Genomic DNA, 18355 nt, shown 5'->3' on the forward strand with positions numbered 1-18355 from the left:
CACAAGGAGCTCATAGTGCACCGAAATGGTCCTTGTTACCAGCTAGGTAGGAGGAGTGGTGGATGGTCACCATTCTCACTGGGCATCTAGGAAATTGGGGGGCGGGGTGGGGGTGGTGACTTGCCCAGACCGCTCAGCACCACGTGACTGTGGCCAGGGTGAGTCCCAGCTCACAGCACTGCTGAGCGGGCCCGCCTCTCTTGCACAGATCATCTTCCTGCAGACCAGGCCTTGCCAGCCACACGTAGCCGTCCTGCTGAGCAGCTGCATCGACGGCCACATCTATGCCTGGTCCATCCACGGGGGCGGAGGCCTGCTGGGGAAGTTCCCTGTGGACTTCCTAAGCCGGGGGGATGTGGTCGTGGGTGCCATGGCCACGGACGAAAAAGACTTGATCCTTGTCACAGGGGATTGTAAAGGATACATCAAGGTGAGGAAGGCCTGGCTTGAGATGCAGGGGCTGGTGGCAGCCAAGCTCTGAGCACCTCTTTGCTGTGTGTGGCGCTAGCCTAGTCCCCACTCCCTCTGGGTAATGGTTTCGTTTGTAAAACGGTGGGCAGTAGAAGTCCTCTTCTGCTGTGGTGCGCCCAGGAAACGAGTGAGGACGTGGCTCCAAAGGGCGGTCCAAGAAGCCTCTCCCAGTGGGTCCCCTACTCCATTGTTCTCTTCCTGCCACTCTCTCACCCCCAGCTGTGTGATCACCTGTCTCAGGAGCTGACTTCAGGCTTTGTGGTGAGACGTGAGGCAAGAGTGTCTTGTCCTTGCGCTGGGCATACCCTCTCTGCATGCCAGCTAAGGGGTCTGGGTTGAAGATCCTGAGGGCCCCTTCTGACCCTGAGTGTCTGTGAGTGCTCACACCTCAGAGTAAAGAGAAATAGTCTGGGAGGGGCCCACAGTGTGAGTTGGGGTTGGTGTCAAGGGGTGCTGGGCCACTGACCCGCATTTTGTGCCTAGATCTGGGACATCAAGGATTACTGCACATTCACTGACAGGTGGTCATCTCAACCCAGTGGAACAAACAAGTTCCAGTTCTTAATTCCTGAACGGGTCCAGATCAACCTCCCACACTACATCCCCTTGGAGGAGAAGGAGGTAGGAAGATTACTGGAGGAATTTGAACCACACTCATGAGCTGCGGCCACGGTTCTCTTACTATACTAAGATTCTGAGTCTCTCATGTTTCTCGTTCAAGGTAGTCTGGTTGATGTGGGACAGTTTTTGTTAGCCAGAAGTCACCATTACCCAGTAAAACCCAAGTCTACACACACCAAATATAGCCACATGCATACACTTGCACATGAACACACACACACCCCTTCCATGGGCTTTAATCTTTGCGATGAGGGCCCTGGGGTCATGAATTCTTTTTAAAATAATGAAAATATTTGGGACAGCTGGCTGGCTTAGTCAGTAGAGCATGCAACTCTTTTTTTTTTTTTAAAGATTTTATTTATTTATTTGAGAGAGAGAGAATGAGAGACAGAGAGCATAAGAGGGAGGAGGGTCAGAGGGAGAAGCAGACCCCCCGCTGAGCAGGGAACCCGATGCGGGACTCGATCCCGGGACTCCAGGATCATGACCTGAGCCGAAGGCAGTCGCTTAACCAACTGAGCCACCCAGGCACCCAGAGCATGCAACTCTTGATCTCAGGGTTGTAAGTTGAGCCAATGTTAGGTGTAGAGATTACTTAAAAATAAAATCTTTAAAAAATTAATGAAAATATCTATGTATTTTCTTGAGTAGGTAATATAGTTACATAGTACAAAAATCACTTGATATTTCCCTAATGACTAATGAAGTTGAGCACCTTTTCCTTAGATACTTTTCCGATGAGGAAAATGCAAATTAAAACCACAATGTGAAACCACTACACATCCACCAGAATGACTAAAACTAAAAAGATAGGCAATACCAAATGTTGGCAAGGATGTAGGTCAACTGAAATTTCTACTGCTGGCAGGAATGTAGATTGGTATAATCACTTTGGGGAACTGTTTGGCAGTAATTGCTAGAACTGAATATATGTCTACACTATGATCCAGCAATTCCACTTCTAGGTTTATACCCAAGAGAAGCCTATGCTCTAAAATATAATGAATAAAAACATTAATAGAATTACTATTTGTAATAACTCTGCATATGAAATAACCGAAATTCCCATCAACGTAGACTTGAAAAATAAATTGCACTATACACACTGTACAGAATAATATCGGGCATTAGAAATGAATGATCTGCAACTATTTATTACAAAATGGGTAATTATTTGAACAATGTAAGTGAAAGAAGTCAGACACTAAGAGAGTATATATGGTAAGTTTTATAGTTCCATCTATATAAAGTACAAAAAGAGACAAAACAAAGGTACCCTATTAGAAGTGATTATCTTTGTGTGGGGCATGAAGTGGCTAGAAGGAGTCATGAGCGGGGCTTGGGGGCTGACAATGTTTCATAATCTGGGTCTGGCTACGCAGTTGTATTTGGCATGTAAAAATTTATACAGTGGTACATTTATGAATGTACATTTTTCTATATGTATGTTATACATCAATGAAGATTTAAAAACTCAGGGAGTGGAGAAGGCTTATAGTGAGAACTCTAAGTCCTGCTCCTGTCTCCTCCCCGCCCCCCCCACCAAACCAGTTCTTCTTGTTTCACTTCTGTTGATTTTTGGTGATTCTTCCAGTATTTATTTATGCAAAGAGAAATGTCTAAAGTTATTTCCTCCTTATTTTTACATGAAAGTAGCATGCCATACACATTGGTGCTCACCTTGCTTTTCTTATTCCATAATATATCTTGGAGATATATTATCTTTGCATATGAGTACATTTTTCTTTATAGCTGTGCAGTAAGCCATAGGATATATTAATGATATAGTTCCCTTTGAAGGGAAATTGAGGTTGTTTTCAATCTTTTGTTCTTAAACAAAAGTGAATAGTGAATGTTGTTTCATATGTGTGAAAAATATGTCTGAAGGATAAATTCCTGGAAATGGGATTTCTAGATCAAGGGGTAGTATGCACTTGTGGTTTTGATAGCCATCTTGCAGTCTTAGGTACCTTTTGAATCTCTGCACAAAGATAACTAGGTCTAGTCTGGTTTTAGTAAATCTGTTGGGAATTACTCACCCGTGGGTTTAATAGATGAGGAATCTGTAATGTTAATACAATCATTATAACAACAACAATAAGTGTCATTTTTAAAAAAGATTTTCTTTATTTATTTGAGAGAGAGAGAGAGAGAGAGAGAGAGCATGAGGGGGGGAGGGGCAGAGGGAGAGGGAGAGGCAAACTCGCTACTAAGCAGGGAGCCCGACACGGGGCTTGATCCCAGGACCTCGAGATCATGACCTGAGCCAAAGGCAGCCGCTTAACCAACTGAGACACCCAGGCACTCCAGTGTCATTTATTTACTGCTTACTGCGGTTTAAGAATTGTGATAAGTGCTTTTATGTATTCTCTCACTGGCTCTCCATGATAGCTCTGTGAGGGAGATGTTACTTTTCCAATGAGGAAGATAAAACTGAAGAGCTGGAAGGACCTGTCTTAAGTTCACACAACTGCTGATGTTGGATCTGGGAGTAAACCCAAGTCTGTCTGACTCCAGAACCTGTGCTCTTGACCATGTTATAATGATATATTTTAAACAAATTGGGATTATATTGTGTGTAACTAGAATTTCCTATATTATCAAACATTCTTAAAGATCAGACTTTCTTATGATTAAGCCATATTTGCTTTATAGAGGTACAGTCATTTATTTAACTTATTGTCAGACTTTAGATCATTTTTAAATTTTTTATTATCAAAAAAGTGATAGAAAATGGATACATTCTTAGAAAGATATGAACTGGGACGCCTGGGTGGCTCAGTCGGTTAAGCGTCTGTCTTCGGCTCGGGTCGTGATCTCAGGGTCCTGGGATCGAGTCCTGCATTGGGCTCCCTGCTTGTTGGGGAGCTTGCTTCTCCCTCTCCTTCTGCTGCTCCCCCTGCTTGTGCTCCCTCTCTGTCAAATAAATATATAAATAAAAAAGAAAGAAAGAAAGATATGAACTACCAGAGTGGGCTCAAAAAAAAAAAGAAAATCTAAAGAATAGAAAATTTGAATATCTCAAGTAAAGAGATTGAATCAGTAATAAAACTTTCCACAGAGAAAAGCCCAGGTACAGATGACTTTACTGGTGAATTCTACTAAATAATTAAAGAAGAATTAATGTCAATTCTTCAAGAATTCTTGCCAAATAGTTTTCTATGAGGCCAATATTACCTTGATACTATAACCAGACAAGGACATCATAAGAAAATAAAACTACATCTCTTGTGAATATAGATGCAAATATCATCAATAAAATACTAGCAAACTGAATCCAGCAACATATGAAAAGGATTACATATCATGGCCAAGTGAGACTTCCCAAGAATGCAAGGTTGGTTTAATATCCAAAATCAATTAATGTAATATACTATATTACATGAATAAGAACAAAAGACACATAATCATCTCAATAGGTGCAGAAACAGCATTTGAGAAAAGCCAACACCTTTTCCTGATAAAAATGCTCAATCAACAAGGAGTAGAAGGGAACTTCCTCAACCTGATAAAGTCCATCAGCAAAAAGCAGCTGCTATCATATTTAATGGTGAAAGATTAAACTTTTCCTCCTAAGATGAAGAACAAGATGAGGATGTCTGCTCTTGCCACTTCCTCTAATGTTTTACCAGCAGGGCAAGTAGGCAAGAAAATGAAATAAAAGGCATCCAGCTTACAGTAGCATCAAAAAGAATAAAATATTTAGGGATGAATTTACAAAAGTAGTGCAAAACTTGTATTATGAAGACTTCAAAACACTGTTGAAAAAAATTGAAGACAACCTCAATAAATGGAAAAATATTCCATGTTCATGGATTGGAAGATTCAATCTTGTTAATATAGCAGTATTTGCCAAGTTAATTCAATGTAATCTAGCAAAATCCCAGCTTCTTATTTTACAGAAATTGACAAACTGATTCTAGAATTCCTATGGAAATACAAGTGACCTAGAATAGTTCAAAAATCTTGAAAAAGACCAGAGTTGGAAAACTCACACTTCCCAACTTCAAAACTTACTCTGAAGCTACAGTGAAAAGAGTGTGGTACCAGCATTAGGGCAGACATATAGGTCAATGAAATAGCATTTTGGCAAAGGTGCCAAAACAATCAAATGGAGGAAAGAACAGTCTTTTTAAACAAATGATGCTGGGAAAACTGGATATCCACGTCGGAAGAATGAACATGTAACATAGAGAAGAACATACCTCACAACATACACAAAAATTAACTTCAATGGTCATGGACCTAAATGGAAGAGTTAAAATTATAAGACTCTTAGAAGAAAGCATAGGGAGAAATCTGCATGACTCTGGGTTAGGCAATATTTCTTAAATATGATGCAAAACCATGAGCAACAAAAGGAACAAATAAATTGAATTTTGTCAAATTTAAAAACTTTTGGCCTACAAAAGATACTATTAAAAAAGGGAAAAGGTGACATATAGAATAGAAGAAAATATTTGCAAATCATATATATGATAAGAAACCAGTATCCAGACTATTCAAAGAATTCTTACACATCAACAATAAAAAGACAAATAACCCAATTAAAAATGGGCAAAGGATCTACATAGACATTTCTTCAAGGAGATATACAAATCACCAGTAAGTATATGAGAAGATGCTGAACATCATTAGGAATTAGGGAAATTCATATCAAAACGGTAACGAGATCCCACTTCGCACTCATTAGGATGGCTGTAGATAATAAATGTTGGCCAAGATGTGGGTAAATTGGAACTCTCAAACATTGCTGGTAAGAACATAAGGTGGTACAGCCACTTTGGAAAACAGTTTAACAATTTCTCAGAAAGTTAAACATAGAGTTACCATATGACCCAGCAATACATCCAAGACAAATGAAGATGTGTCCACACAAAATCTTAAATGTGGGTGTTTATAGCAGCATTAGTTGTAATAGCCAAGAAGTGAAAGCAACCCACATGTCCACAACGGATGAATGGATAAGTAAAGTAATGAAGTACGGATACACGCCATAGCACCATGTACCTTGAAAACATGCTAAGTGAAAGAAACCAGTCACACAAAGGACCACATATTGTCTGATTCCACTTACACCAACTGGGGGATGCTGAAATGATCTAAAATCGATCATGATGGTGGTTGCAAACTCTGTGAATATACCAAAAACCACCGAAGCAAGCCCTTTAAATGGGTAAATTGTATGTGAATTGTATTTCAATAAAGCTGTGTTTAAAAGCTATAAAAATGATAGAGCAGTTTTTCTTTTTCACAAATCTTTTTGTTGTTATCTGTAGTTGTTTATCTGCACATCTGGTAATTTATCTCATGGAAATAGTATGTAAAGCAACATAAATCTTTCTAAGGCCTTTACTGTGTACTGCCAAATTGCACTCCCAAAGTTTATAGTTTTGCACTTCTAATATTTTGCTTTATCCTTGCCAGCATAAAGTATTTATTATTAGCAGTATTCATCCGAGTGAGGTTTCCTTGGGTCGATAGAGTGCCTTGCTTATAGAAGGCGTTCAATAAATAAATGTTTGAAGTGAAAAAAAAAACCTGTGGCTGATTTTTAGATGCAAATGGTTTTCTTTTATTTTAATGAAGATATCTTTGCTTATTAGTGATGTTGACATTTTATTGGCCATGTATGGTTTTGTGAATTGTCTCTTCACGTCCTCTGTCCATTCTTCTATTGGGGTAACCATCTTTTGTAAGTGATGTATAATCCTTTTTAAACATATTAAAAATATTAACTTATTATCTGTCATATGTATTACCAATATTTCCCCCCAATTGGTCATTTGCCTTTTAATTTTATTTATGATGATTTTAAAATTATAATTTTTTTTTCCGGTCAAGCCAATTTTTCTTCCCATTGTGGTATTTCCCATTGTCAATCACTTTCTTTTTCAGAGGTAAGCTAAATACTCCTATTCTCTTTTGGATGTTTTGCAGTTTCATGAAAAAGAATTCTTTGACCCTTTTAGTGTTTCTTTAGTTGTTTTTTTAAATTTTTAAAAATTGTTTATTCTAAGTAGGCTCCATGCCCAACATGGGGCTCGAACTCCCAACACTGAGATCAAGCGTTGCATGCTCTGCCAACTGAGCCAGCCAGGTGCCCTAGCGTTTCTTTAGTTGTAAGAAACACAACAATGGTTGAAGTTTCTCTTGATAGTTTATCTGGTCTTCCAGCACTTTTTTATGGGTCATGCTCTCTATTACCACAAATTTTCCTGCCACTCTTATATACGGATGTTTTATGTAAATGTGTGTTGGTTTCTGAGCTTTCTATCATCTCCCATGTTCTGTTTAAAATTTTTATATTGTGACTTAACATACTTGAATATGGCAAAAATACATCCCCTTTCAATATTGTTTTATTTAAAACAGTCCTGGTTATTTTTACTCATTTTCCAGTTAAGTAGAGTTCATCCTTTCATGGTGAATGTGATCTATCACTCCCTTGCTCACCCTGTTCTATTCCCAGTGCCCAGCTGAATAATTTTAGAAGAAGACCTGGTTCTTGTCCTAGCCTCACCACTTTCTAGCTATGTGGCTTTGGACTCGCTTCTCTCCTCTGTGAAATGGTGGGACTCACACATCCTGTAAGGTTGTTATGATGTTCAAATGGAATAATCTGTATAGATGCAGTTGGTAAGCAATATAGCAAATGCAGATGCTTTTTTATGATTTTACCAAAGGGACCAGTGAAGGCCAGACAAGTGCCAGGACTTACCTAAATTAATGTGGGAACATGTCTAGAACTAGAACCCTGGGACATGGGCCAGGGGACTGTGACCTAGGATCCTTTTTTTTTTTTTTTTAAAGATTTTATTTATTTATTAGAGAGAGAGAATGAGAGACAGAGAGCAGGAGAGGGAGGAGGGTCAGAGGGAGAAGCAGACTCCCCGCTGAGCAGGGAGCCCGATGCGGGACTCGATCCCGGGACTCTAGGATCATGACCTGAGCCGAAGGCAGTCGCCCAACCAACTGAGCCACCCAGGCGCCCCGTGACCTAGGATCCTTATAGAGGGCTTGACTGACTCCAGTATAAGTAGTTCTCCTGTACTGTCCCCTACAGGTCGTGGCTGGCCAGACCATTTCCCTGGTTCCCCCCAAGCTTCTGAATACCTGGAAGGGCCACTTGGAGAGTGTGGCAGACATCCTGTATGTGGATAGCTTCCAGCTGGTTGTCAGTGCTGGCCAGGACTGTGACGTCAAGGCTTGGAAACTCTCCGGTGACACCATTGGTATGGGTCCTGCTGAAGGTCAGCCATGCCACATGGCCCATCATGGCCGTGTCCCTGTTAGAACCTAAGCTCACATCAACCTTATATCCTGTGGGGTGGGGTTTCAGGCCACGGAAGCTGTCTCTGCTCATATAGTATCACAGGATGTGAGTCTTTCCAGTTGTCCGTTCAGCAGTCTGTCCAGTCATCCATCAACTGTCCATCCACCCACTCACCACCCACCCGAAATTATTTGCCTGTGTATATTTTTGCAAATCATATATCTGAGAAGGCACATTCCTTTCTCTTTTTAAAAATAAACTTGTTGAGTTATAACATACATAAAGAAAAGCACACAAACCAAAAGGGTTCAGCTTGTGAATTTTCAGAAATAAATACATACCCATATAGCCATCACATAAAAAGCATCTTATGCTTTCTTACACTTAGTACTTTCATGGTCTGTTTCTCAACTCTTCTGCCTGGCCCCCAGCCTTCAATGTACGGCCACCATAAACCCTGTGAAGGCCTGAGGGAAAGAGGTGGCAGGTAGCTGCAGACTTGCCCTGTGGCTGGAACATCCTGGGTTATAATCTGTCATGTCATGTGAGGCTGTTAAAAGTTCACTAAGGACTCATCTGATTTCTCCTCCATGGAGGGTTCATCCTCCTCTCATTACTCTGTCAGGGTTGAAAGCAGCCTTGGTCTCTTGTCCCTTATCAAAGGCTTATTCCTTTCTGAATTAGTTCACTTAGGTTTCCTTGCATTTCAGCTCTTATATGCGTAAAAACTTTCTATTTTTAATTTCTTTCTCTCTATGATGAAATTCCTCATCTTCTACTTTATATTCTTGAACATTTTGATCAAAGTTATTTTAAAGTCTTTGATAATTCCAATATCTGGTTCACTTCTGGGTCTGTTTCTATTGCCTATCATTTCTGTGGGTTCAAAATGTGACAGAGTAACAAGGACCAGATTTACATTCCCACTTTAAAAGACTAAAAGCATGAACAAAATATATATAACAGTTTCCAGACATTAGACAACAGGCAGCAAAGAATAGTAATTCCTGAGGTATAATTTATAATAATATATTATAAATAAAATAATATACAAAATTAGTATAAATTATATATAATATATACAGTACATTTGTATTATAAATTATATATAATACAATATAGATATATTATACTATATAATGTATATAAATATTATGAATATACTTCATGTGTCACAAAAGGTAGAAGAAAACATCAGCATGTTAAAGAGAGAACTGAAATATATATAAAAAGACCCAAATTGAAATTAGAAATTAAAAACAACAATATCTGAGATAAAAATACACTGGATAGGGTGAATAGCAGATTAGATACTACAGAAGAAAAGATTAGTGACTATGAAGACAGTAATAGAAACTGAAAAAAAGACTGAATAAGTTGACATTTTAAGTGTATGACATGATGATTTGGTATATGGGTACATTGTGAAATATTACCACAATCAAGATAATTAATACATCTATTACCTCACATAATTACTATTTTTTTTTTTTTTGGTGGTGAGAACACTTAATATCTACTCTCTTAGCAAATTTCAAGTATGCAATATAGTATTGTTAACTGCAGTCACCATGCTGTACATTAGATTCCCAGAACTTAATTCATCTTATAACTGCAAGTTTGTACCCTTTTGCCCACATGACTTTTCAATCTATCTCCGTCCTTATATTTAAATGTGCTTCTTTTGCAGAGCATTATTTTGAGTCCTATTATTTTCATCCTGTCTGACAATCTTTGCTTTTTAATTGGATATTTAGTCCAATCAAATTGATATTTGTTTTCTGCTCTTTGTTCCTTTATTCTTTGTTTTCTGCCTTCTTTTGGATTAATCAGGTATTTAAAACAATTATCTTGTTTTATTCCTTTACTAGGTTTTTAATTGTATGTTTTTATAATATTCTTTAGTGGTTACTCTAGAGATTATAATACGCACTCTTGACCTGATACCACTGCTTGTGCAAGAATCTTACTTTCTTCTTCCCACTGCTCCTTCCCTTGCTCATGCTCTCTCTCTCTCTCAAATAAATAAAATCTTAAAAAGAAAAAAAGAGTCAGTAGCTTAACCGACTGAGCTACCCAGGCATCTGTGCTAGTGTTTAATTCTTTAAGCTTTTATTTATCTGAAAACATCTTTATTTTGCCTTAAAATGTTAAGACTATTTTACTGGACATAGAATTCTCAGCTGGAAGTTTATTTTCATTACTTAAAAAAAAAAGATTTTTTTTTTTTTAAAGATTTTATTTATTTGACAGAGAGAGAGATAGCGAGAGCAGGAACACAAGCAGGGGGAGTGGGAGAGGGAGAAGCAGGCTTCCTGCCGAGCAGGGAGCCCGATGTGGGACGCGATCCCGGGACCCTGGGATCATGACCTGAGCCGAAGGCAGACGCTTAACGACTGAGCCACCCAGGCGCCCCCCCAAAAAAAAGATTTTTCCATCATCTCTGGCTTCTGTATTTTCTTTTGAAAAGTCAGTTGTAAGTTGATACTTTATTTACTTTTTTTAAAAAAGATTTTATTTATTTATCTGACAGAGAGAGACACAGCCAGAGAGGAAACTCGGTTTCCTTCTGTCTTCCATTGTGAAGTCTGTCTCAAGGGTGAAGTTTGTTGTGTTTGCTAAAGGCTTCTTCCTCTAGTGGGACTTTGTCTCCCAACAACCTCATTCTATCTGTCTAGCCCAACTTCCAGGCCCTCAGTGCCCCTAGTGCTCAGCAAATGTCCTGTGGGAAACACAGCGATGCAGGTGGAACTCCACTAGATTTGATCCATCCTGCCAGCCAGAATGGCTCTCAGAAGCCTATATGGGGGGCGCCTGGGTGGCTCAGTCGGTTAAGCAATTGCCTTCGGCTCAGGTCATGATCCTGGAGTCCCGGGATCGAGTCCCGCATCGGGCTCCCTACTTGGTAGGGAGTCTGCTTCTCCCTCTGACCCTCCTCCCTCTCATGCTCTCTGTCTCTCATTCTCTTTGTCTCAAATAAATAAATAAAAATCTTTATAAAAAAAAAAAAGAAGCCTATATGGGGGGCAGGATGCTTTGGCCTGTGCTCCAAGTATATTCTAGGGCTAGTGCCTGGTTCCTTCAGGTATTTGTTGAGTAGCCGGCATAATGCCTGGCATGTGGTAAGCATCATGAGGTGCAGGCCGAGGGTAAGGGGTTTCTAGCTGACCCTTGAGGGTGGAGGGTGAAGGGCAGAAGGATCAGAGGAGGGGAGCTAGACCAGTTCTTGTTACTGAGCTGGGTCTGGTTAAATCACAGGGACATTTGGCCTGAGTGTTTGGAAAAGGTTGCAGGATGTTCAGATCGTTGGTGATCTTGAAGTAAGAAAAAGCTCAGAGGAGGAGGCTCACTCTACCGATGCTGCCCAGAAGGCCTTCCGTCCAGAGCTGCAGTGAGTTCGCCCAAGGAGGGGGATGCTGGGAGCCTCCCTGCAGGTCCTGGGCAGCCTCATCTGGGTTGGGTAGTGCTTGGCATCTTTGGGGAGGGCCTTCAGAAAGCCAGAGGCTTGGGACCTGCAGGAAACTTGACTATACGGTGGCAGCTATGACCTATGAGCCCAGCTCAGCTGAAAGTTTGAATGGTACAAACCAGCAGAAAATGCAAAAAGGCAAGCCCTTCGATGGGCCCCGGCTCCAGAGCCGGGTCCAGATTAGCCAGGGCTGGCTTCCCTGCTGAGGCCATTTCTATGTGGCTAGAGGTCCCTGGTAGGAGAGTGCCCGGGGCTCTGGTCCTGACCAGATGCTTGTGTTATTTCCCTGATTCATAAGTCAGGCTGCTGCTTGCAGCTCCTTTCCTCTCCAGGTTCCTCCTCCACCCATGTCCCACTCTTACTCCTGACCAAGTCTCAGAGAATTTGGGGTCATTCCAAGAAATATTTATTGAGGTCCTGCTGAGTACCAGACTCTGTGCCTTTCTAGAGATCACAAACAATCCAGACACAGGTCCTGCCCCAGAGAACTTACAGTCCCCTTGGGGAAACGGACATGCAAACTCATGGCTACTGTTTTATATGGTAAGTGATGGGACTGTTAAGAACAGGAATGGCTCAGAGGACAGTCACCTCATTGGGTGGATCAAGTAAAAAAAGCTTCATAGGAGAAGAGATTTTTTGGAGTTGGGTCTTGATATGTAAGTAGGAGTTTTCCAGGCACCCATACCGTCCTTGGGGCTCCTCTCCTCTTGTTGAGGCATACGTCTCTACAGTCCCGTGTGGGGTTAGCAAACAAGGCAGGGGCAGGGTTTCCCTGGGAGGGAGAGGATGTTTAAATATTTCACAAGGGGCGGCCCAGGTAAGGTCAAGATGGGGTGTCGGGCCTCCATGGAGGGGGGAAGCACAGGGTGGTAGGAAAGGTTGCAGGACTTGTCGGGGGTCAGTTTAATCTGGGCTTTGCTAACATTCCCTGGACACTTGTTTAATGATGGGCCCCGGGCAGTAGGGCCTCAGGGGAGGGATGAGAAGTTTGGGAGAGGATCAGGCCCAGGAGGGAGAAGCCCTCTTGGGGTCCATGGGAAGGCTGCCCCACCTTGTGGTGTGAGGGCATCTTATGAAGGAAAGCCCCTTACATCAGGGAGGAGCGGGCTCTGGCCGAGGCCCTGGTGTACCAGCGGCGGGAGCAGGTGGTGCTCATGGCTCTCCTGAATGGGAAGGCAGACACCGAGGCTGAGGCGTGGGCTAAGCTGCAGAAGATCACCCAGACGTCCCCGTGGGCTGGGGAGCGCTCCCCGGAAGACATTGAGCGCAGCTGGTGCAAGTGGGAGTCCAAGGGCAAGCAGGTGAGGCTGCGTGGGGGACCCAGGGGCAGAGAGGGGCCCACCATGGTCAGCCCCGAGGCTTCACTCTCGCCCGTGGTGCCCGCAGATGAGCAAAGTTGTGGGAGCAGCGTACAAGCCCAAGGACCGGTCGCGGAGTTCCCGACTCCTGTCCACCCACGTGCAGTATGACTGGATGAAGCACCAGGTGAGGCAGGGCGGGGCTTGCTCCCTGAGATGCTGGTGTGGGAGGGTGGGGAGCCCCTCTCCATTGACAGCCCATCCACAGCCACCCTTGTGCCCACAGGGCCCTCCAGTCGGGGACAGGGGAGCGTCAGTCCCTTAACAGAATGCTGGGCCACAGGCAGCTCTGGGATGAAGCTGGTCTGGCTGGTGTATTTGCCGAGGCCCTGGTTGAGGCCATGGACACAGGTTTTGTCTCTGAGGACACACCTCATCAGGCCTACAGGAGGAGGTTCTCTGTGGGCCTGGTACTTTTGATAGACTTCAAAGAATTTCCCAGAGTCTGTGGCTCTGCGTTTGGTTGTTTGTCTGCCTCCGGTACCGTGGGCCACTCCAGAGCAGACACAGGGTCTCCTGGTGCCATGTAAGGGATGGAGGGAATGGGAGGGCCCTCTGCTTGGGGAAAGAAAAAGGGAGCTGGGGATTTTGCAGGACAGCTATGAGTCCCATCCTGCCTCTTGCCTGGGCAGACTCCAGCCTCCTCCAGAGGCATCTGCCATTAGCGTTTCCTCCCTCGGTGGTGGGCACTTAAAGCGAGAGAACCCCTCTGTCCTGGGCAGGGAGAGGTCAGTGAGAAGGGGGAGCTGCTCAGCATTCCCGCCTTCTAGAGATGGGCCTCAAAGTGCAGCCTGGTGAGTGCCGACAGGAGAGGTGGGGGCCCCACTCGGGTCCCGCTTGAGGCGTCATTCTAAAGATGAGGACAGTCCCGCGCCGACCACAAAGTGTTGTTGCCAGCCCCAGGAGAAGGGCTAGGTGCCAGGCCTGGCACACAGTGAGCTTGCAGTGCCAGCAGGCTGTGGAGAGGAAAAACCTCTGGAAACTTCTGGAGACTTCTTTTGTCCGGGAAGACCCCAGGGCCCATGCTTCCTGTGAGCCTGCTCTTGGTCCTGAGTGAAACACCCAAACTCCCCTGCTGTTTCCCCCCCAGATTTCACCTCAGATCTACCAAAGCCTGCGCTTCAACGGACTGTCACCCACCCACACACCTGACCTAGTGCTTCACAACCTTCTAGAGCAGCAAGGCCTGCACAGCCACCTGGCAGCCCATCACAGCCACAAGGACCCGGATCCTGATAGGGACACCAGCTCGTCTGCCACCTCCCTCTCCCTCAGCGACACCCTCACCCTGACAGCCTCAGGCTCCGGGTTCCTGGAGTCTGCCTTGTCCAGCTCCCCGTACCTCCAGGCCTCCCCCTTGGTCCTGTCCCAGGCATCCAGGTACATTGTGCAGAGGTCGGCGACCCCCATGCCTGCTGCCTCATCCGTCGAACTGCTCTCAAGACCTCTGAAGGCCACCCTTCGGTCCTCCACGAAGAAGAGCTACCGCATCCAGTTCTAAGGTGGCCCACCCTGTCTCCAGTCCTCCAGCGCAAGGCCCAGGCTCACGGGCGTCCTGTCTGTCCCTGGCTTATTACCCCTGCTAGACCCAGAAGGTAGAGACCTTCTTCTATTGACCTCCTTCTTTACCAGAGTCCTGGAGAAGAAAATAAATATTTGCAGATATTGGAGTCCCATAGGCCAGGAGGTTGGGTTGTGTGTCCCTTGCCACCTTAGACACCAGGCTGTGTCTGACATTGGGCCACGTTCCCCCCCCACCAGGCCCTGGCTGGATGCAGGGGAGAGTCCCCTCCCCCAGGACACCTGGGGCAGCCGTCTGGCAGGTGAAGCATAGGGCCGGGACCTCGAAGGCTCCGTGGTGATGCGGCTGGTGGGTCACGCCGCTGGGCTGAGCTGTTTGCTTCTGAAACTTGGTTCAGCCTCATGGCTAGCCATCTGGAGGTGGTGGTGGCTGTGTGTCTCCTGTCCTGCTGTGTGTCTGTCCTCCTCTGCCATCAGGCACTCGCCATAGGGAACTCTGCATTTACAAACTGTCTGCCCCTCCTGCAAGGGAGGCCCCGAAGTGTGGTGGAGGGCACCTTGGCCTGGCTCTGTCGCTTTGGACCCAGGTTTTTCTGAGCCAAAGCCCTTGATCCTTCCACTGTGTGCTGCTCTGGGCAGCGTCTTGGGTGGAGAACTCAGGGTGGGTGGGGCAGTGGTAAAAGCAGTGGCAGGACCAAGGCCTCTGCCCGGAGCGGGGGGAAGGCCATGGGGGAGGGGTGGGGGGGGGAAATGGGATGTGGCGATTACCAGGCCTCAGGGGATTTTCTTAAAGGCCTCTGCAGAGCCCTTGCCTGGAGGGAGATTCAGGGTCCTTTAGGAGCTGAGATCCTGACTTAGGGGCCATCTGGCTGGACACTAGGGGTCAGGACAGGTCAACCTCCGGTCAACCTTCCACCTGACTCTGCCTTTTGGTGAACCCTCCCCCCAGTAGGACCCAGCCCTGCTACAGCAGCATTTTACTGCCTCTGCCCACATGTTTCGGTGTAGGTACACCACAGGCGCTGAAGAAAATTACTGTCGGAGTCTCACCTCCTACCCGGGCAGCAGCTAACTGTGAGCGTTTGTCTCTGGCCATGGGAGGTCGCTGACGGCCCCTCCAGTGGGCAGGCTCCCCTGATGCAGAATCCCAGGCCCAGAAGCACCACCTACAGTGATGTGTTTCTCCTGCTGCTCACACCCAGCCCCTCCTGGCCTGAGCCCTAGATGGGATAGGGGACAGATCATTCTGGAGCATCAGGGTCAGAAAGCGCTTAGAACCCAGACGAGGGACTGGAGGTCAGTGTCACACTGGAGTTGGTGAGTGAGGAAGCTGGGGTTGGTGGCCCAGTGTCCTGTCTTGTGGTCGCCTGTGCTCCCTGAGCCCCAGAGCGCCCCTCCTCACCTCAGGCCCGGCCGCACCAGCCTCTTCCCTGCCTGCTCTCTGCCTTCTGCATCAATGGCCTTAAAAAAGCTACTTATATTTAGCTCTCTTCTGAGTCTAAAAGTAGCACAGGCTGAGGGTAGAAAACTCAAGAAAATAGTGAAAAGCAGAAAAGCCAGTAAAACCCATCTGGATCCCATCTCCCAGAGACCACTTTGGTGCATCTTCCTCTAGATGTTCTCCTGTCTTCGCACACACGTGTGCGGACCTCATATGCACACGCACTTACACCCTCAGTTCTTGCGCACTCATTCGCTCCTCGTACTTCACACCCACGGCTGTGTCCAGCCCCTTGCTGGGTTGCCTTCTCCAGGATGGACGGCCACTGCCAAGCCGCTCTTGGAGGGCACGTGCGTCTGGTTTGCCCCCTACCCACGCACCACCGACAATCCGACAAAGGAACAGACATTAATCTCCAGCGGAACAGAAACGTTTTCCTGGGCCCGGCTGGGCTGAGGAGTCATGGCCCCACGGGCCGACCGAGGGTGGGTGTCCTTCCACCAGGAGATGGGGCACGAGGGCACGGAGGGGAGTGGGGGGGGACAGCCTTGTCCTCAGAGAAAAGCCATCACTGGCCTTGTTTTCTGGCATCACTTCCCTATTTCACACTTGTTCAACACTTACTGAGCACCTGCTGTATGCCCAGCACTGCCCTGAGCACTGGGGATGCCAGAATGAAGAACACCCAGCCTTTGCCTCCTGGGGACACAGACCACCCCTCTGCAGTGTGGATGCATCTTCTCCCTGGTTTATCCAACAGATGATCTTACTGAGCACAAGCATTGGGCCCCCAGGGGGAGGCAGGCGGAGCTGGCGGGACAGAGTGCAGATGCAGTGTGGATCAGGAGAAGCCATCTGAAGTGGCTTCCTGGAGGAGGGGCCTTTAGTCCAGAGCCAGCCAGGACCTTTGTGTTTGCTGTCTGCTCTGCCTGAGAAGGACTTCTGTTGGATCAAACGGCCTCAGTTTCATCACTCCCCAAATAACCTTTCAGGTGCCTGATCCCCCTGCATGCTCTCTACCCCTGCCCTGCTTTATTCTCACCACAGTATTTCTGTGTCTAGTTCCCACTGTGCCCCTCCCCCCACCCTCCCAGGGCAGGACCATGTCTATCTTGTTCACAGTTCCCATGCCTGACATAGTACTTGGCACATAGCAGGTGTTGGATAACTATTTGTCCAGTAAATACCCATAACTATGAGCGCAAAGTCTCCCTCCCCCAGGAGGTCCTCTGAGATTGACCTCACCCTGGTTTTCCCTCTGGGTCTCTATGTTCTCTATTTGCCAGCCCTGGATGGACTGTGGAGTGTCCCTCCCCAGTGGGGGACTGCAGACCCTGTCTGTGAGCCCCAAGTGGCTGCTTGGAAGGGGCAGAGGACCGGGGGCCTTGAGGTTCCACCTGGTTCTGGTATCTGGGCTTCTTTTAGGATCCTGTGCTGAGTGGATCCTGAGCGGGGTCGGGAAGGGTGGGCAGGTCTTGGGTCGGCTGGTGGGAGTGTCATGGGCAACCACAGGGGCAAAGGCCTGGGTGTGGGGCAGTGAGGAGGGTCTGGGAGCTGGGCTAGGGGTCTCATTGCTCTGGAGGCCTGACCAGGGCTGGGTGTTCTGGGGGCTGAGCTCACCGTGGGCATAGCACCATCTGTGTCCTGTGCTTGGGGAGCAGGGTGTTGCCTGCACCCCGGACATGCACCACACCCAGCACGAGTCCAGCACAGCAGTGGGCAGCCTGGGGCCCAGGGAGGGTAGATGCCTGGACCAGGGTCACCTGGGGGCTTTCGTACTGAACAGCAGCGTCTGGCCGTTGTGGCCTGTTTCCTCACCAGCAGAGAGAACGGCCAGGGAAGAAGGCCCCAGGTGGGAATGAATCTGCCTTTTTGGAGGCCAGTGTGGCTGAGGACTGTGAACAGAGGAGGGAGGAGCCGTGGGGAGAGACACTGAGGGGCCCGTCACACGGGGCTTTTTTCTCTTGGGGGCCCCGAGGGCATTTTAATAAAAGGTGCAAAGCCCTCTCAGGGCTGTCTTGAGAAGCTCCGTCCGGCTGCCTCGCGGGGACGCACTGCAGAGGCAGGAGCGGTTCTGGGATCCCGGGATGGGGGCGGGCCGGCAGCGGGGGGCCGGGACCAGAGGACGGCAGGCCCTGATGGCCGAGCTAGCCGTGGGCGCCTCTGCCGTGGGCGGGGGAGGAGCTCTGCGCTGC

At 46.5% G+C, this 18355-nt stretch overlaps 1 protein-coding gene across 1 annotated transcript in view; it reads left to right on the top strand.

The window, feature by feature from the left end:
• The window catches only part of EFCAB8 (EF-hand calcium binding domain 8), a 60770-nt gene extending 45443 nt beyond the window's left edge, over positions 1 to 15327 (top strand). Inside the window, exons 20-26 of the mRNA XM_081833083.1 lie at positions 209 to 430; positions 955 to 1092; positions 8159 to 8327; positions 11627 to 11759; positions 12937 to 13141; positions 13227 to 13325; positions 14289 to 15327. Coding sequence (XP_081689209.1) covers positions 209 to 430; positions 955 to 1092; positions 8159 to 8327; positions 11627 to 11759; positions 12937 to 13141; positions 13227 to 13325; positions 14289 to 14699 — 1377 coding nt within the window. The 3' untranslated portion in view covers positions 14700 to 15327. The remainder of the gene's footprint in view (positions 1 to 208; positions 431 to 954; positions 1093 to 8158; positions 8328 to 11626; positions 11760 to 12936; positions 13142 to 13226; positions 13326 to 14288) is intronic.
• Positions 15328 to 18355: the final 3028 nt, after the last annotated feature.

Source organism: Leptonychotes weddellii, chromosome 10 (genome assembly GCF_054177405.1).
Source record: "Leptonychotes weddellii isolate Sample4059 chromosome 10, ASM5417740v2, whole genome shotgun sequence".
Classification (NCBI taxonomy): Eukaryota; Metazoa; Chordata; class Mammalia; order Carnivora; family Phocidae; genus Leptonychotes; species Leptonychotes weddellii.